Genomic DNA, 19881 nt, shown 5'->3' on the forward strand with positions numbered 1-19881 from the left:
CAGTGATTCTCTCTTAATTGGCTCATTCTGAACATCACCTGCAAAACAGCAGCTGCCGGTGAGTACCTGGGGTCACACAATGACTAGTTTTGCTTCTACTAATACTCTTGACTTCAGGTTGTCCAAAGTCTCAGGTTTGCATTTTGTCTCTTGTTTGTAACTTGATTTTAGTGCTTCTATGTAGGATGTCTGGGTTAGTGCAGTTAAATCAGCACTTCTGTGGTCCTAAAATCTGGGATTAGTTGAGTTAATATGCGTTGTCTAAGCCTAAAAGCAATCTGAGTAAAGTACAAGCAGTTTCATGTAGTTAAAAATACCAACCAAGTCTACCTGAGCTATTCATCTTTTTATTTATCAAAATACATGCACCAAGTTCTAAAAAAAAAAAAAAAAAAGTAATATTACAGTGTTTTGGTGGTTTATATTAAATGGACATACAAGATCATTCTAAATAGACACACCATTAGTTTAATGTATCTTAAATGTGAAAAGCAATGTGACCCTGTAGCCTGCCAAAATTCAACAAATTTAAATCTTTCCTAAAAAAGAGCTCGTTCATAATTTATTACAGTAGCAAACCCAGTGCTGTGCCTTTATGTTTTAAGAATTCAGAACATTCATTTGTACCTCTCAAAATGGAGAAGTGAAGTTCTCGTCTTGAGCCAGCGTGGGAATCAGAGCAGACTCCAACTCCTTCTGCTTCTGCAGGAGGCCCTGAAATCAGGGGAACAAACAGCTTCCAATGTTCGTTTGCACTTCAGAGCATATGTGTGTATATATACACACATTTAACCAATAACTTTGTGCTTACCTGGCGTAATTCTGACAGTCCTTTGAGAATTGCTTGTTGTCTGTCTCTGATTTTAACAACATCAGGATTTAGCAGAGGATCTCGAACGTGATCTGAGCTACAAATCTGTCGTGGCGTTTGGTAAGAATCTGAAAGGAAATGCAGATGAAGCCAGTCAGCAATACTCCATCGATGTTGGTTTAGCTTTGAAGCAGGACATTGTCACAGCTTGCGACAGTCAGGTTTTGGTTGCTATCAGATTACGGTCACTATTTTTAAGTCAAATATCTCCAAAACCCAAATCTCTATAATACCAGAGATGTGCAAGCATACTTCATTAAAGGTAAGCAGACAAAAGAGAGAACAAAAAATTTTGTTGCTTTTTAGATTTTTTTTTTTAAAAAACTTTTTCTGTGTGTTGGCTTTTTTAAAATAGTATCATTTAGTTGCACAGGCTTGCTGTACAGTGCTGTGACACACACCCAAGTTAGTGCAAAATTCAGTACAAAACAGATACCAAACAAATGGTAGCACTTTGGTACCATCACTTCTACACCAGTAGTTCCCAATCCGTTCCAGTACCATTGGACTGGCGATGCTGGGGGTCGTGTGTGGAAGGTCTGGTCACTGGGGCATCGGGATCCAGGTAATAAACCTCGTTTGTTCGCACGTAGGGAACAAACTGTGGGGAGGGGGCTCTGCCTGCCCTGGGCTGCTTCTCTCTTCTATCAGCGTTATTGTGCACCGGGAAACGAGAAGCGTGGATCTGTTGTTGTCCTTGGTACGATCTGTTCCTAACAGCTGAAACAGGCGGTGATTCAGATCTGTACAAAACAATTACGGTTAAAGAAAAACCCAAACAATACTGCAGTAATGTGATTAATTTTCTCAAAGAGCAGAGATAAAGAATCCTCAGAGGACTGGACTTCTGCTCACTTACTCTGCCTTTTATACCTCCAGTTTGTCTGCTCTTGTGTATTTTCAATAGTAGACAATTAAATATATCTAAATTCTTTTCAAAAAAATTAAAAATTAGGAAAAACATATTTCATTATTATTGTATTGATACATTTCATTAATGCAGAGTACAGACATACCTTTCCTCATTCAAATGATTCTTATGTAATTTTTCTTCCTAGGAGAAAAAAAAGGAGATCACAAGTAAAATAAAAAGCTCCATGTTTTTTACATTAAACATCTTCCATTTTTCGAGACAAGTTTGTTCTGAAATTCCCAAAGGACTGTCTGACCCGAGTTCAGGAGAAAGGTGTTCAGCAAAGACTTGCTAAATTAAACACCACCTCATTGTTCAAGACCGAAGTGTTACCTTCCTGACTCGGTGTTCCTTATTCTTCAGATTTATTTCCTGGTGAGGTGAAGGAGACCGTTCTGAATAACCCCCCTTTTTCGGGCAGAGGTTCCCAGGGGCGTTTCTTTCTACCAACTGCAGCAGCTCCATCTGCCGTCTTACTTTGTTTTCCGCCCTCTGTTTCTGTAGCTGTTTTGGGTACCGTTCTGAGGCTGGAATGTATCTTTTCTCAGGCTTGTTTATGTTCCAGTCAGGTCTTTTGCTGGATTTCTCTGAAGGTTTAATTTGTCTTTCTTTTCTTGCATATAGTTCATATAGATCACTGTAAATGCCGCCAGTCTCTTTTCCTGAAATTTTATTTTCATCTATATTCTGCATTTCCTTCTGGTATTTTTTGCTGCTAGAGGGTTCTTGATATTCTATGGAAATATCAGGAGATCCACAACACACAGTTCTTTCCTCAGCAGATTCAGTGCATGCTGAAATACTGAAGTCATCTAAAAAAAAATATGTATATATTTTAAGTCCAAGTCTAAAGCTATTAGAATTATTTGTTTGACTTTCGTTTGCGTATCAATCTACTACTGCTAATTTTATTAAAAATTTAGTTGTTACAGTTTTATAATGTGTTTTTTATTCTTTTGGATGTGGAAGATAGAGAGGACCAGTAGAACCAAACTCAGTAAGGGGTGGTGAGGAAAGAGTGGAGAATGAAATCAAGTCACTGTAAAGCAAAATTTATGTAAAATGAAACTACATTATTTTAAAATGTAGAATTCCAGAATTATTGACAAGGTTTCTGCCAATATTTTCAAGGATTCATTAGGAGCCCAGTCTGCTCAGTATCAAACCGCATCATGCAAACCTGTGAACACTCGCACTGAAGACAACTACAAACACGTGGTAAATGCAACAAGTCACCATTGCACACAGGGTGACTTGAATCTGTAACTGCTAAGTAGCAACTACAGAGAAATTAAGAGAATATGGTGATATATTGTAATATTCTTCCCTAATGTACATCAAGAGTAATTGACTTCAAGGGCTGTATACCTGTCTGTACTGCGGTGTCTTTCCGGGGAGAACTCTGCTGATCCGCCTGGCTCTTAATGCCAGCAGTGAAATTATGACTTTGATGTGAAATGTCAGTGTTACAGTTTTCAAATTCTGTATCACCTAAAAAGAAATAAGGAAAATTGTTCAATTTAGTAATGTATGTTCCATTTAAACCATTATATCAAGTTGTCAGGCTACTGTGGTTTAGAATTCAAAGCAAGATTGAGAACTGTGCCTCAGATCCCAAGACTTGACCTTTTTCCTGCAAATCTAATTGACAGGTCTGAACATTCCCTATACATTCCTGATAATTTCTTTATATTTCTTCCTTAATGCAATACAGTATTTGAAGCTTACTAAAATGCAGTATTCTCCATATAAGTTACCACTGGTATTTGTTTGGAAAGCTCTTTAAATAAGCTGAAGTGAAAAGTGGTTCATGAAGCAAAGGAGCAATTTCTGCCCCGATGCAGAAGGGAAAAACAAACCAATGCAAGCCCTCCCCAAGCTGCACTGTGCAAGCACCGAAGGAACCAGCAAACCGAGCACGAAAAGACGTGTACTTGCCACCACTGAGGTTCTTCTGAAGTCTGGAAATGTCATGTCCCTTCTGCGCCAAGTCTCGAATGCGCTGTTCTTGTTTTAATCTCTGTGCTAATTCTTGAGCTTTCTGCATTGTCTGATAAAGCTCATTTGTTTTAAGAGTCACGAGTTCCTTTTAAAAAAAATAATATATATGTGACCATTTATTTTGAGAATAAAATTAATAGGATTATTTAATCTCCATGTAATACTCTGAGTAAAGCCTATTTGCCAAAAAAAACCCACCCAACTAGTGGAGTAGATGCAATATATAGCTTTCATGATTACAATGACAAATTCAGAACCTCTGCTGTGTTAACGAAAGATGTTCAATCCTAGCATTAAAAAGCAAGCATCTGTATCCTCAAAGTTATGTGGATATTTATCTCCTTTCTAATAAATTAATATTTTCACAAATACCATCTGATTTCAGCCATCTATGACTTCCTATATCATGTGGTTTAATGAAATAAAAGAAGGCTAGATGAAAATAATTTTGAAACCCACCTTCCTCCTCCTTCCACAGAAAGGAGACAGTAGCAGCCTCCCTAACAGAGGCAGGACATCCCTAAATACGAGGGTTACAGTTTCCAGACTCAGGTTCAAGATTCAGGAGATGGGGCCAAGGAAAATCTCCTTTCCAAGCTGCTGTTCCTACCCATCCCCACCTCCTGCTGCCTTTGCAGGTGGAAACAACTGAGAGCGGGACATGTTTGAAGGGGCTGAGCTCGTACACAGAAAGGTGACTTTCCCCATTTTTTACCAGTTTGTTCTTGCACCTACACATGCAGAGAAATCAGGGCTCCATATTTCTGCAGCTTTTAGAGAAAGAGTGTGGTTTTGGAATCACATTGTCTTATGACATTATGGAATTCTGCTGCCATTCCAAATATGAAGCAAACAGTTCATAGCTGCTACTGTGCCACAAGGGAGAAAAAATGCCAGGCAAGGCTTTCAACCTCGACAGACTGCTGTTAGAATGTATACAAATGTATACAAATGCAAAATCCGTACTTACCAATGGTCAAAATGTTACTTTTATTTCAAAGGAGTAAGTAAAGCTCAGCAATAGTTAGAGAAGAGAAAGCTCTAGAACATCAATGACCTTTGAAATGACTTTTCCAGAATATATTCTGAAAAGTCTTTAAGCCAGAGTGAAAGCACACTCAGTCAGATGGTACTGAAGCATTTTAAAGCATCAAGTTAGCAAAATCAATAACAGGATCACATACTTGGAGGTATTTTTTTTTAATTTTAAATTTGTATTTTAAAATGGATGTTTCTGCATTATTTAAAACTACAATTCCATTTTTGCCAGTTCTTATCCATTTCTGTTCCTGCAAAGGCCCCTGTCCAAAAAAAGATACCTGCCTTAAACTCATACGGTGTTACAAGTTTATTATGTGAAGGAACAGATTTTGGTTTCAAATGTCTAAATTTCAGCTAGTTTTAGTTTTCAAAATGATGAGGCAACACCATTTTGAAACTGAAGAACAAGAACCATTTTCCTCAAAACCCATTACAGACCATCTACACTAAAGAAAATGCAAAAAACCCACCTCCTTTTGTTTTTGTCTCAGCACATCATCTTCAAACTGCTTCTGCAATTGTTCTTTTTCTCGTGCTAGGCGCTGTTCTTCCTCTTGTTCTTCCCATCTTCTCTGCTCTTCCTCCAGCTGTTTCTTCTTCCGTTTTTCTTCAACCTGAGCCATTATTGCTTTCTAGTAATAACAGAAAAAAAAAGGAAAGTTAAAAGATATAACATTCAAGGTATTATAATCTATATATTCATTTACTTCCATATGTGTATAATAATTGGATTTGGACAAATACATTAAAATAATCAAGACATTTTCTTTCTGGTACTTTCGTTTGATTTTTCACAAGAAAGGTAGCTGCCTTTTTTTTTTTTGAGAGAACCACCAACCCAGTAAGGCAGTTTGAAATACTCAGAGACAAACAGAAGTAGCTTTTTATGGTTTCAAAAATGCTTTTATTTTTTCTTGTAAAGAAATGGTGGTTCTGTACTGTAAGCTAGTATTTCTAGCAAATAACAGTTCGACCAGAACAGGCTCATTACATTTGTACTAAGATTTCTTTACACTGTGCCAGAGACATCATCATGCAGAGGTACCTTCAGTTAGAGTGCGACAGAAGTAACGTTAATGATAATAAAGTAGATTAAAGAAGTAGATAAAAATTTAAAGATTCATGGGGTGTGTATCTATAAACATCAGGTCTCCTGACGACAGCGGAGACTGAAGGAAAAAGCACACAAACCTACTAGAGCTCTAACGAGTGCACTGTGCGTTTTTTGAGGCAATAATTCAGTTACAGAAATGCAATAACGTCTGTACAAATATTAAAAGAAAACAGTAGAGTCTTACTGAGTGAAATACCATTAAACAACTGTAAACATGTAATCTGAAGCATAAAAGTACCCCACTGGATTCTGGTATTAAATTTCACGCTTTAGTCGTGACAACACTACTTTTCATCCTTTCTTCTCATTAAAATAGTGTCAGTAAGCCAGAATTCTACCTGATGCTCTAACTGTTTCTGCCGCCGCCTGTCTCGCTCTTCAAGCTGGGCAGGGTCCAGGAGAGCTGTCATTGAACGCAGGAAACTAGGACAGACAAACATATATATGTTTTGAATCGTAAGAAAATAATCATAAAGCCTTTCTTAGAATCAGTTAGATTTCAAGTAATACTTTCATATTAAGGTTATCCCATTGTATTAATTTACAATTATGAAACTAATTTTATTAAAGAACAAAGTAATGTTATTTACAATAACTTTTATTCACGAACAATGGAAGCACTTGTGTATTTCAAAAGTGAAACAACAGGTGTTTCTGAAAAAAACCAAAAGCCAGATGAGTAAGATCCAAAGATGAGATTTAAAGAATCTTATTCTTTTTTTTTTTTTAAATTTCTGAGGAAGTCCCAGAAATATGCTGGCTGAGACGATTATCCTTACAAAGCTCACCCACCTGACTTTCTGACTGTGTTCCAAAGCACTGGTTTTAGCAGCTTTTTCTGCATTTCCCACCTTTGAGGGCGTGAGGTTGCCTAAAGCTGCAGGTGAAAAAGGGTGAACAAAAGCAGTCAGCTCCTTAGGGCCAGGTGACAGGCAAAGGCTGTCAGGCTGCTCTGTGTACCTTCCGTGTAAGGGGTGTTGCGCATTAGCACTAAGCTGGTTCTTTAAAGAATCAAAATGCATTGCCCATCTGTCATGCTCTTCAGCCTAAACAAATATGAAGCAACAACAAAAAAGGAAATGCACTCAATTACACTGTTTCTGTAAGTATGGTTAATAGAACAGAGAATACACATTCTGTAAAACAGGAACACTTGAAAAGTTCTGTTGATGTGGCTACAATACAGACAGTAGTTAAAGCCCTGAACGCGAAACCAGAAATCTTTCTGTTGCTTAAAATGCAAGCGAGATCAGAAATTATACTGCTGATCTGTAGACTTGGTCAGCAAAAACATACTATTATATTTTCAGGGGGAAAAAAAAAATTAACATGGATTCAGGCTTTTTGCCACTGTTGCCTCAAAACCTGCATTCTGTGGGGAAAAAAACTAACCATAATCTAATGTAATCAACCTCCTGGGAGTCTTTTCCATAAACAAAAATTCCCTTCTGTCAGGAAAGTTTCACACCTATCTTAAAAGAAGCAAGAGAAATCTTCGTCCAAATAATGAGAATCCAAATTATTCTTCCTCGTGTTCCCTGAGTTTTGTTCCCTTTGCATACTCTGTAATATAGAAGCAGATCAGAGTAGCTGGAAAACCTACTTTATTCTAATGCAAGTCTGTGCTGCAATATGCAGAAGGATTGAGAGTATAACACAAGACCTGAAAAAAAGGATATTGAAGAAAAAGAGATTAAATGCACATGAACTTCCTTTCAAAAAGAGGCTAGAAGCAAGATTACTGTTAGGTTACTCACTGGTGACTGCAATCACCTTCCCACTGCACAGCTGTCAAATGAAAAAACAAGCCAGCTAATGAACGAACCTTTCACAGCCGTGTTCCCTTCACACTTAAATAGCTCAATTTACAAAGGAAACTTGATGCCTTCAACAACTCAAGAAATGAAGAGACTTGTGTTGTGTGCAGGTACGTGACCCACCTTAGCAACAAGGGATTTTTTTTTTTTTTTTTTTTTTTTGGAGGGTGAATAGGAAAGCTCTCTTTGAGTATTACAAACTGTGGAATTAAAATGAAGAATTTCTGTCAAGAACTATGTAATTGCTGTAAATTCTTCAGCGGACAGTAAAAACTGTAGCCTTTTAATCTACAAGGCCACAGACTATGAACATTCATATGTTTTGTTAACCAAGATTCTTGTTCATTAATAATACAGAACACCCCATGGTTCCCATGTGTGGTGAAAGATGCAATCCTGAGGTTAAAGCTGTGTACAGTAACTTGGAAATCTGGATTCTAGCAGTAGTGCAATCTCCCTACATGTTCCTTCACTTCAGAAGACAGAGTCTTTGAAAGAGTGTGTCAGTATCAGGCTGTATAAGAATACCGACTATTCCACTAACCTTAAAACTACTAATATAGTAGAAATAGTAACATGTAAGGGAAAGAAGTCGGCTTCTATAGGAAGAACCTCCAGGGGTAAAAGATAAACTGACCAAGTTGGCCAATTGTGACAGTATTAAAAGTTTCTCCAGGTATCCCACCTGCAACGCAATTGTAAGAGACCTACACTCAACAGTCAGAAAAAACCAAAGGGTATAAAAGGTAACGCTGTTTTCTTCAATACTTTTCGGAGTGCAAGTGTTTAAAAAAGTTTCATAAGAGTGTGTGTGCATATATATGCCTATCAAATTTTATTTCTTGAACATGATATAACCACCACTGTGACACACTGTAGTTGCCTATACTTTCCTTATCTCCTTCTATATAGCAGTAATCTACAGAAAATGTCTTTTTAAAAGTGTCTGGCCAGTGTCTCCACAACACCTTACAAACCCCAGAGCTTTCACGGAATGGTGGGAAATAAAAAAATATAGTAATATCTGTAGTAGTATCAGTGTTTTCCTCTTTGCAGCAAGCACTCCAACACATCCCAGCAGATGCAGGGTAGTCTGTTCTCTGCTACCAAAATTCTGGAACTGGCTGAATGTTCAATCAGACTGTCCTATGGACTTACAGTGAAAATCTGGATGTGCTACAGGTAGTTACACCTTTGTCCCTACTCCATTATGTCCACAATTTCATCTTTTATTTCTTAGAACAAAAATGGAAAGAACTTATTCCAAGAAGTCCCTCTAAACCACAGGTACCTTTGATAAACTAAGTCTTTCTTCTATTTTTCGTAGCTTAGCTTCTTCCTTCTGTTTGTCCAGCTCTTCAAGCCACTTTTTCTGTTGCTCATGCTTCAAAGCACTAAAAGGTTGTTCCTGTGGCACAGCTTCCTGAAATAAGAGAAGTGGTAGTCTCTTCCTTGGACAAAAAATTCAGTACCTTGTCTCACCACATAATAGAGACTTGGCAGAAAACTCTGGCTTCAGTTGCTTGGTATAACTGGGCTATTCTCTTGCACAAAAAAATGCATGGAAGTTTGTAACTGTAGCAAGTATCTGACTGCTCCATAAAAATGCCTCAGTTGTTAGCAAGACGCTGAATAAGCCAGTCTTTGAATACTATTCTGATTTGAAACATCAGCTTCTCACTTCAAAAAACCTTACTTAAGTCATGAATAAAAATTGCCACCTTCTTCCTATGGTTCACTGCTCAGTCTATGCTTCCGGTAGATTCAGCATCATGATCTAATTAGTAGTGATTTGTCTCAGGTAAATTCTAGATAGTAACTTCTGTTCTTGTTTCTTAATGGATATCTGTATTTTTTAATGAACTCTAGTGGCACTGAGAACTTTAAATACCACCTGATGAAAGCCACTCTTCAATCAGTGCCTACTAGCAGTAACTCAAAAACTGCTTCTTGAACCTTCTGTCATCAATACACTTTTTAAAGTCTTATATTTGATAGGTTCCCATTCCCTTCCTTTAATGCATACTTGAAAGCTACATAACACTTCAGCTCATACCTCTAGTACTGTTCCTCACTTAAGTCTTGAAAATACATTGATATTTTGATAAACATTCAGACACAGTTCTCTACACAGAGTGAAAAAGTCTACTGAATTTGTCTGGCTTAAAAGAACTACTGAAGAGAATACATTTGTTGTCAATAAAAAGGAAAAAAATGCTGCATGCAATTTCAGATCTTACCCCTAAAACAAATGCTGTGAGGTTGGCAGCTGGTAAGTCAGAAAAACTGAAATTTGCAGACTGCCCAGCGGGAGCATGTGAAACATCCAGTGGGCCCTGAGGAGCCTCTGTGGCTAAAGCAGCTGTACAGACAGAGTCTTCCCCAGTGGGAGTTACTGAGTCAGCTGGAAACAATGTCTGCAAGTAAAGTGACAAGTCACTTGCTTAAGATTTGATTTATTTAGCTCACCTGTTTTGTACTAAATAGCCTTCAACAAGTAATAAACTTCTAGAAACTGCTATTCATTAAAACTTCAGCCAAAACTTGTAACTAAGCATCTCATATCCAGTATTTCTTAATTATGTAGATGAAAATAAATTCTTATGGGGCAGCCTGGTAACTTTTCTAGGAATGCTGAATATGCCACAAAAAAGGCAATTTGCTGGAATAACTGATAGCATGTACAACCCTAACTTTTGTTTAGCAGCCATCAATTTCACTGGTGAAGAAGCTCTCATCTATTTATCTGACACTGTATTGACAGTGACAGCTGACTTTTTAAAAGGCAGTTTAAAGTAAAAGTCAAATTGCTGTGCTTATTATGTTAGCAAATACATGTGAGAGCTCATGAACAATGTAAATAATTGTATAACCAAGAATTACATTTGAGACTGTTCCTCAAAACAGAACTGGACAAGGCTTATACCTTTTAGTTAGGAACCAGTGTGGAAGGACAAGAATGGGTTGTTCATGCGACAGAGATCTTAATTTGTGAAGCTAAAAATTGCAGCAATAGGTGTGAAACAGGGAGTTTCAGCAATTCATGCCATGAAAGAGCCCAAAGTGACCACTAAGACTGGATTAATATAAAAAATAGTCTGAATTAAAAGTAGAACAGTTCTGGAACAGTGCTGTGGAAGCTGTGTGCTCGTTAGTGTTAATGGATAGCCTTACCTTATCTGGGTCAAGTGTCTCCACTTTCTCTTTATGGGCTTTATTATTGCCAGGTTTTGCCCAGAAACGACCCACCTCTCCCTCTAAAGTCTCTTTCAGTTTCTTTTTCAGTGCTACCTGTTCATCTTTAAAAAAACCAAAACAAAACCTCTAGTAAGAGTTCCTAATACAGACGTGTAGCAGGTTATTTTTTTTTTCTTTAAAAAAAGGGCAGCAATGCATCTGTCCCCTGTAATTTCGCTTGTAAAATGGACTACAAGAGTAAGTCACCATTGTCTGACTGATCAGTCTAAACATGATGTTGCTCCTAAGAGGATGGCAGCTGAGTCTCTGCCCAGAGATGTAAAGGTAATTGGGGAATGTCTGGGAAGACTACGAACGCTGAAGGCTTAACAACGTCCCAGGGGAAGAGGGAAAGCTAAGAGAAATAACTAAGTATTTAAATTCTCTCAATTTTATTATACCAGGCCTGGATTACTGCAATATTATTAAATCCAACAGAGATATATGTGGAAGCCACTGACAGTGCAGAATCAAACCCTGAAACCAGGCAGCCTACACCTGAGTTGAAAACAAAACACTCCCACATGTGAATCCTCCAAAAGGTTCATTTGTCAGAGAGAATTTACTACTGCGTTAAGCATTTTGATTTTATGACAGAGATGCCACTTGGTTGGTGATGGGGCAGGGCTGCAAACTATTTCAATTTCAAATCGCAAATTGATACATTCAGTCATGCTTGTAGATTGGGGTGACACTTTGCCCATTAAAACAAAACAAATTGTTTTTTTAATGATAAAGGCTATCAACTACTGGCAGAATGTGACAACATCAGTGGCAAGTAACTCCTACAATATGAAGCATAACTGAATATAGTTATTTGATAATACTTACTTGGTTAAGAAGCATTTTTGTAAGAATTTATAGATAACCTTTGCATAAAATTTTGAAATTGAAGAATTTTAATCTGTCTTGGAGACTAATAAAACTGTACTTTTCAATTTGTAGCAACTGCACAGAGTAAATTTAAAAGAGAATAAGGAAGACAAAGTTTCTTGGCACTGACTGTGATAAATTTATGAAAAATATACTCTGTATATCGTAAGTACCTAATTCCTTCTTCCACTGGGTCTTTCTAAATTCTTGTAAGGCTTTCTCCCCTTCTCTTTCACCCAAGGTACTAAACATGTCAGCAGGTTTCCACGAATCCTTTCTAGAGAAAAGAAGAAAAAAATAATTTTACCTAAAACCCTAATCTGTTGATTTTAAAGATAACAAATCTTCATTGGAGATACAATTTTTGTAGATAATAACACAGATCTACGTACGTAACTTTCTGTCCTGGCTGTGGATATCCTTCTTGTTTCCTGCTTGAATCGGAGTTAGTTTCATCTGGAACAGGTGAAGCTTCACAAGGTTTGTGAAGCAATGCTATACTGTTTATCTCTGATGCCTCATTAGTAGCTGTGGTAGAATAAAAAAATATATAAATATATATATGACCACGAAGCTTTCTTCAGTATTGAGTAAATACTTTGAAAACAGCAGAAAGTTGCAAATTCCCCACTACCTAACGAAACTGTTTTCTGCCCTGCTTGTATAGTTAAGGCGCATAAGTTAAAATTTCACAGGGCATTTTTAGAATGCCAGACTTAAAATAACACTTATCCTTGGCTAAGAGCTTGGCCTTTGGGACTCAACTGCAGTGTCTTATTCTTGGTGGCAAAGAGCTGACCCATAATAGCAAACAGTATTTTGTCTGAGACCATTAAACATAAGAGTAACATCTCTGCAGCCTGCAAATAAACTTTAATTATGAACTCGAAGTTGAGCTTTCACAGTTTGCTCTGTTTCCATGAAACTAACACAACTATCAGTATCTTACCCATTTCCTCTTGCTTTTCATTAGGAGTCTCAGAAATGCTTCTAGTTCCTTCTTTTATTGTCATCAATATCTGTTGAAGCTGTTCTTGTGTTAAACATGCCAAACTTCGGAGGTCTTCAGCTGACACACATGGTGTTTGAGGTTTCTGTTTACTTTTTTTAACAACATCAGGATTCTCTGAATCAGGACATCTGTTTGTGCTGTCTCTTTGGAAAATCAAAGAGTGATCTCTGGTTGCGGTTTCACATGTGGAGTGTTTAGTAACTTGCAGTTTTTCACCTTTTGTCATTGATAAGCTTGATTCACTCCTTGGTTTCATTAAGTTTTCCTGCTTGATACAAGCATTTTGTGTGGAACGCAGAACATGCCCAGTATTCTTTAGTCTCAAGGCCTGCTTAGGTGCTCTGGCTTTATTACCCATCTGTTAAAGCAATAAGATTTCACCACATATTAACTAAGGAAATAAAATTGCATGGGTGACAAATGAAAACAAGACTGAAGCAACAAACAAGTGTCATTTTTCTTCTCTGTTACATCAGTAGCAACTCATGAAACATCTTAATGAGTATTGGGAATACCTTGGAGAGAATACAGCATCCGAATTTGAATATTTTAAAATGACAATATGAAAAATAAGTTTATGTAGCACAACATTTAAAAGAATTAATAAACATTAACTCTGCTTTTCTTTGGTGTTTCTGAATCCTGGCTTCAAACAGGTATGTTTTCAACATATAGCCAGTATTACTTAAACCTGGATTTTTTCCATTCTGTACTAAAGTTTTATCATTTTCAAGGTCCTTGATATACACTTGTAATGATTTCCTATGTTTTGAGACTTTTTTCTGCTTTCTTTCCTTCCCCAACTCTCCACATTCTAGTTTACTTGGGACAAACAACCTACATGACTAAACTGGAACATAAACATGTTTCAGGTCCCTATTTTACCAGAATCCCTTTAAGGCCTCTGAAAGTTCTGATTTATGTGATTTCCTGTGCTGCTGTAACTTCTTGGAAAAGTAAACTAAAGCATTTTGCAAAGGTAAAAGTAGTCATAGAATTTTGAATTCATCCTTTTTAACAGCTATTATGACCCTGAGAAATATGTATTTATCTTTCATAAATATCATTGATTACAAGTATTTAGTTCAAATGTGTTCTCAAATTTCTATGTTAACAAATTAACTAGTTAATTTGTGTGCTCAAACAAAAAAAGTCATTTTTCCACTTACCTTCATTGCAGGTTTTGATTTATCTTCTGGGAAACAAATACAAACATATGAGAGAAGTATTTAATAACAACTTCCTCCTGAAAGACAATCTTGAGAAGTTAGTAAACTCTTATATTAATCTGATTTTTGTAAGGCTGGGGGAAAGTGTCTTCCCCAGAATATCCGCCCCAATTAGATCATTTTACTTTTTTGTAATTTCAGTATACACATTTTAAAAGTATGTTGGAAAAAAGATTGCATCTATTCCAGTAGGTATTTCCAGTTTTATACAGATCTGATAAAATCATTATGCCAGTCTGATCTTCCCGTTTTCCATTCTGTTTCAGAGAGCCCTGTGGTAATGGCTTATTTTTGTTTGTTTATTGTGATTTTTCAGTTTGCTTTCTCTGTCACATTCTTTTGGGATAGTCCCTATATTCAACCCCATCTGACTACATGGTGTTATCTGTCTCCGCCGCTGACAGCCTAAAGAAACAATACTTGCAGAATCACACCATCCATTATTGTTTCTCTGACCTATGCCCTGAAATACTCTTGTCTTTTAACGCAAATCCTAGAGGATGCATAGAGGTGTAGTGGTCTCAAAAATAATATTAAATACTATGTTTAATATAACACTTAATAATAAAGTATATTATAATATTAATAGATGGGATGTGGTACTAAACACAAGAAATCCTGCACATATGGCTAATGGAAAAGGCGGAAAAAATAGTAGGGATGATATTTTAGTGGAACACATCTGCTGGAAACAAAGCTGCTTCAGCTGCGCTACGCAGTTATAGCTCTAGCATTGGTTGTGGCGCATTTTGCACTGGTACCACCTATATATTTTTCTTCCATTACCAATTAAAGACACTAGAGAACACTAACTGTTCTTGAAGTCTACAAAACCCCACTGTTAATAGTTTCCAACCTAGATGAACATTTTAAAACTTGGGACCATGCTGATTTTTTTGTCCTGCAGAGACAGGCACTAAATCCTGCACCACCTGATAACGTTGCGGAGGTAAAGGTGTTCTGTGGCTGTGTTCACCACCGGGTTCTCAAGCATTCCGTTCTCACCCGAGTAGGCAGAAGTCACTTTTTTTGGCTTCTTTCTGGCTATTGAGAAATTAAATAAGGTGGGATTCTATGTGCTGTGCAAACACAACTTCTCTGTGGAAAGGAGAAAGAAACATAAATAGGGTCTTTGCCTTCACAGCGGGGAGACGTATAACATGGATCTCCGAAGTGCTGCTTATGGAGCTGTTGTTTGTTTGGTTTCCTTGCATTGTTGTTGGTAGGTTTTTTTTGTAATTTTTGTTTGGTCTTGTTTTATTTTTGTGTAAAAGAGAAACAACTATCCCAAGTATTATAGCAGCTTAAGCTACTACAGAATAATCCTACTTTAGCCCTTAAGACTGTTAGCAGTACTTGACAGTGCAGCAAACTGAAATTTAGCAGTAATACAATTTCATGCAATTTTTGACACAATTCAACTCGCGCAAGTGCTATTTATGTCAGTTGTGTAAATATGTTAATTCCTGGAGAAGACTGCTTGTTCAAGGCTAGGTCGAAGTCAAAGATAATGCTTTATTTTGGAGCACTCTGGAATGTACCCTGGCCCTATCCAGCCAATGATGCTATTGTTGGAAAAAGCTGAAAATCGTAGCATTGCTGTTTCTGAGGTGTTGCAAGGTTTTATTTCCAGTAGACTGGTTTTCCTTACTGACTTAAAATACCCCAAAATGCCTCATTAGACAGCTCTCTGGTAAATGCAGAATGTGAAATATAATTTAGAGGGCATTAAACGGAGAATGTATCCTGACTGCTATATAGAACAGTTAGGGAAAGTGGACTTCTTGTATAGAAACATGTCTGACAAATCACAAAACCAGAATTTAATGTTTATTTATGAACATATACTGGAAAAGTCTATCTCAGGTGGTAGTAATGAGATCTGGCCCAAACAAATTGCTTATTGAAATTTATAAAGATTGACTGCCAAATACTGAAGCTTCTTTAAAGTCAGAAATGTGACCGTAACTATGTAATTCTGTGTAATTTAAGTGGCAAGTAACGAGGCCTCTTTCTCCTTGGTGAGGTGCTATAAAGTTACAGAAATTATCGAGTTCTGCCAGTTAATATCTAATAGTACTTAATATTTTTTTTTTTTTTACGAATGCAGAGAAAAGCTGTGAAGAGTCAAGCCTATTTGCCAGCTCTTCGCCAGTGAACAGACTACTCGAAAGTTCAGTATCAACCTACTGTCCAGTATCAGGCTGGTGAGTAAGAGGACTCGTAAATGACAATGCACAAATATTCTTCCTAATCTGAATAATATTTCCATAACATTGTGTTTCATGTTGCTTGGATCTGAAGTTCAACTTCAATAAGCTTCAAAGAGTACTTGAGATAAATGATTTTTAAAAATACCAGAAGCAGCTAAAATTAGCCTGGGCTTTCCATCCAGTATTTCAGTTTCAAGCTTCAGTCCATCTCTGTAAAATGAGAGAGAGAGAAGGGAATCTGAGATATATAGTCATCTGATAATGGTAAGATTTTTACATTAATAACAAGGACAATTTTATAACACTGTATTTATTGTTGTTCCAGATATCCCATATCCCAAGCTTCCAATGTTTGTGAGAAGTTACTTAATACAAAGAAATCAACAGGTCTTGAAGAGGGTGTATTTTTATTATAGATTCTGGAAAATTTTTATCTGCATGTTACAAAGTAGATGCTTACACTGAAGGTGCCACTCTGTATTGCCATACATAGCAATATGCCTACCTCAAGGATTAAACAGGCCAACAATATAAACTGTGTGCTACAAAAAAATGCTAAACAAGTCTGAATGCCAGCACTGATCACAAAGAAGGTCTGTATTCTGAAAACAGTCTTCAATTGTGCTTCCATGCATAATAGCCCACGTTTTCGTGTGGAACAAACGTTATTGTAAGGGTTTCAAAAAAAAAAAAAGTTGGCAGTGCTCAGGTGTATGAGTACAAAGTACTCAAACACTTTTCTTTTTCTTACATTCACTAATTTGAGAAAATATGACGATTAATGTTAAAAATAACACTTCAAGCTCCCTTTCATTACTATATATATATATCTAACACATCTAAAGCTTGTATGCAACTTTCTAATTAATGCAGCAGCACAGAAGTGCCTGAAGTTGTAACTCGAGACCTTCAAATCGCATATGGCAGCTGAGCCCAGCGAGCCCAGCACCTGCTCATCTTGCTCAGTGCTTTGTGTCGGCAGGAGAGGTCGGGCTGTGCCCCAGGAGCAGGTTTGGGCTCTGGGGCTCTGCGCTGGGAAGGGGGCTCATTATATGAGCCAGACATTATATGACATAATTTTAATACATTGCATGAGCTATAAAACAAGAGAGTGCACCTAAGCAGTCATGAGAGGCAAGCTAAAGTCTACTAAGAAGTGATGATGCGTTCAGTCTTCAAAGCTTGCTAGCTCTCTATCAATTTTACCCACACCTAGTACAAATTTAGTGTCTGCTCCTCACTCATCTGCTCCCTTGTTGAGGAGAAAAAAAAAAAAATCTAGTACACTTTCTAGGCATTTGTCAGGAGCTCAGCAGAACAGTAATGAGGTGAACTGATGTCTAAATTAGCCTCTAATTGCGGTGCTGCAGGTGTTACCATTCCAGCCTCAGATGAAAGGGGTTCTTGGGAGCTTGCTTTTTTGTCAAGTTAAATTATAGCTGGTGTTTCTGAAATTCGTGTGCCCAGTTGTGCAGTCCTCTGGGTAGTATTACACCAAATAATCATCCCCTCAAACCCGCATTCCAGAGCCCCTCCCGAGGCCTCCCCAGAGCAGGCTCTGCCACCCCTGGCCTTGCCGCGCAGGTCGCTCCCGAGGCCGGCGCGGTTCCCTCAGAGCCCCGACCCGCCGCGCAGGGGAAGGCCGGGCGGCTGCCCAGGCTGCGGGACCCGCCCCGCTGCCAGCCCAGCGAGCCCCCCGGCCCTCCTTACCCCAGGTTCATGGCGCTGAGGAGACGCCCGCGCATCCCGCGCTCTGTGTACAGCGGTTGCCGGCCCCGCGCAAGGAGCCGGCAGGCGATAGGCTCTCCGCGCAGCCAATGGGCTGCTCGCACACTGCGGCGTCGGGGCCGCGGGGCCTTGTGGGGAGTGGAGTCCCCCGCGCAGGAGGCCGAGCGTTCCGTCACGTTCAATAAAGCGCTTCAGAGCCGGTTCGGACCTTTTACTATTCGAGACGGCTCTTAAGCTTATGCTTAAAGCCAAACGCTGCCTGAGATCCTTCATTTCGAAGGACGTTAAGACCCTTAGTCTTATCTTGAGTAGTGTTCCTATTAGATGCAGTTAATAAATACACATTTATAGATGTAATCCTTACAGATGTAGTTAATTTTGTCTGGTCAAAAGTACCATATATATATATATATATATATAGGGGTGGATTCTGTAGTGCTTACTCCAGTTTGCCCTTTTCGACACTACAAACGCAAACAAATAAACAATGAAAGGGAAACAGCCGCTGAGGTTTATTTCAATGTCCCCTCAAAACCTGCTCTGCCAGTCTGGCTGAACTGCTGTGATTGTATAAAACTGACTAAATCATTCATCGCGGTTTTAGTCTTTATATTTCAGCCTCTGAATTATACTTTCAGCCTCTATTATACTTGCAGAATAATAAGGAAACCAGACGTGCCTCCTGGTTTTTTGTTTGAGACAGCAGGTGGCAATATAGTCTCAAGTATCTCTCCAAAAGTTTAACTTGCCATACAGAAAAATCATCTTATAAGGACTTTTTTTCTTTTTTTCTTTTTTTCTTTTTTCCACTGAAGCCAAGTTTCACAGCCCTTTTGGATTTTTGTTTTATTTTATAAAAAAAATAATCAGTGTTTTGCTAGACAAGTCCCTTTACTCTGTAAGCTTAAATTATCTTTGTTGAATTGAACAGGGTGTTACCCTTTGAGTCTTTTTATAACTGAAGCAGAAGTGGCTTGGCTTGCATATAATATATCCATTTTTTACAGCTATGAAGTTGGCTGAAATAATTTTAATTTGTGTACTACTTTTACCAAATGCCTGGAAGACTTGCCATTTTTGGAGGATCATATTTTGTTAAGTGCAAGTTTGTTATATAATTAGGTGCCAGTAAGCAGTTTGTAACTTATGTAAAAGGACTTCCTACACTGAAAAAAAAAAAAAAAAAAAAGTTGTTTCCATTAATGCATATTTGGCTTTGTATTATCATGAAGGCCAGATAACCTTTTTTTTTTTTTTCTTTCAAACTATGTTGGCAATTTCCTCCTGAAACATTATGTGTCATTCCCACATTAAGAGGCAGAATTCTAAAAATACCTCATGTCCCTTAACCGAACCCCAGTTTCGCAAGGAGTCCCTATGCAATGTCTATATATTATGAGAAGGACTTTGTCCTTTATTTATTTATCAAAGCTGGAAGGGAGAATTATCCTATGGAGGTGGAGGGGTGTCTGCTCTGCTCAAGTCACTGGAGCCTCGAGCCTGTCACAGGATTTCATTAATTTTATTAATCTCATGTGTATTTAACTTCCCTGATTTCTGAAGACATCAATGGGTTTAACAACTTTTCTCTTTTTTTGCTTGCTCCCTAGTCGGGACCGGGGACACAGGAGGTTCAAGTTGTCTTCCGAAAGCCCTGGAAAATCAGCAAGGGCTGTGTTGTGAGCTCATATCTATCGCAAGTTGTCTCCACATGGCAAAATCTGATTTCCATGGCAAAGAAAACAACCTCGACTTTGATATTTTCAACTTGCTTTTAAAGAAAAGGGAGTATTTCTGTGTCCTGGTCCTGCTGAGCAATATTGGTGTAAATC

At 37.9% G+C, this 19881-nt stretch overlaps 1 protein-coding gene across 4 annotated transcripts in view; it reads right to left on the bottom strand.

The window, feature by feature from the left end:
- Positions 1-18086, bottom strand: part of CCDC66 (coiled-coil domain containing 66) — a 19049-nt gene extending 963 nt beyond the window's left edge. Inside the window, exons 1-19 of one of the 4 annotated variants that reach the window (XM_065642271.1) lie at positions 18032-18086; positions 16467-16531; positions 14049-14074; positions 12817-13237; positions 12260-12395; positions 12041-12144; positions 10932-11056; positions 9998-10174; positions 9049-9180; positions 6733-6986; positions 6279-6363; positions 5297-5458; positions 3723-3870; positions 3153-3275; positions 2118-2596; positions 1888-1925; positions 1373-1614; positions 812-939; positions 628-714 (exon numbers count right to left, since the gene is read on the bottom strand). In XM_065642271.1, coding sequence (XP_065498343.1) covers positions 631-714; positions 812-939; positions 1373-1614; positions 1888-1925; positions 2118-2596; positions 3153-3275; positions 3723-3870; positions 5297-5458; positions 6279-6363; positions 6733-6986; positions 9049-9180; positions 9998-10174; positions 10932-11056; positions 12041-12144; positions 12260-12395; positions 12817-13237; positions 14049-14074; positions 16467-16531; positions 18032-18066 — 2964 coding nt within the window. In that variant the 5' untranslated portion in view covers positions 18067-18086 and the 3' untranslated portion in view covers positions 628-630. Of the gene's footprint in view, positions 1-434; positions 715-811; positions 940-1307; positions 1615-1887; positions 1926-2117; positions 2597-3152; positions 3276-3722; positions 3871-5296; positions 5459-6278; positions 6364-6732; positions 6987-9048; positions 9181-9997; positions 10175-10931; positions 11057-12040; positions 12145-12259; positions 12396-12816; positions 13238-14048; positions 14075-16466; positions 16532-18031 lie in introns of those variants that run through there. The other 3 variants (XM_065642270.1, XM_065642273.1, XM_065642274.1) reach the window with 3 other exon arrangements.
- Positions 18087-19881: the final 1795 nt, after the last annotated feature.

The sequence above is a fragment of the Caloenas nicobarica genome, chromosome 11 (assembly GCF_036013445.1).
Source record: "Caloenas nicobarica isolate bCalNic1 chromosome 11, bCalNic1.hap1, whole genome shotgun sequence".
Classification (NCBI taxonomy): Eukaryota; Metazoa; Chordata; class Aves; order Columbiformes; family Columbidae; genus Caloenas; species Caloenas nicobarica.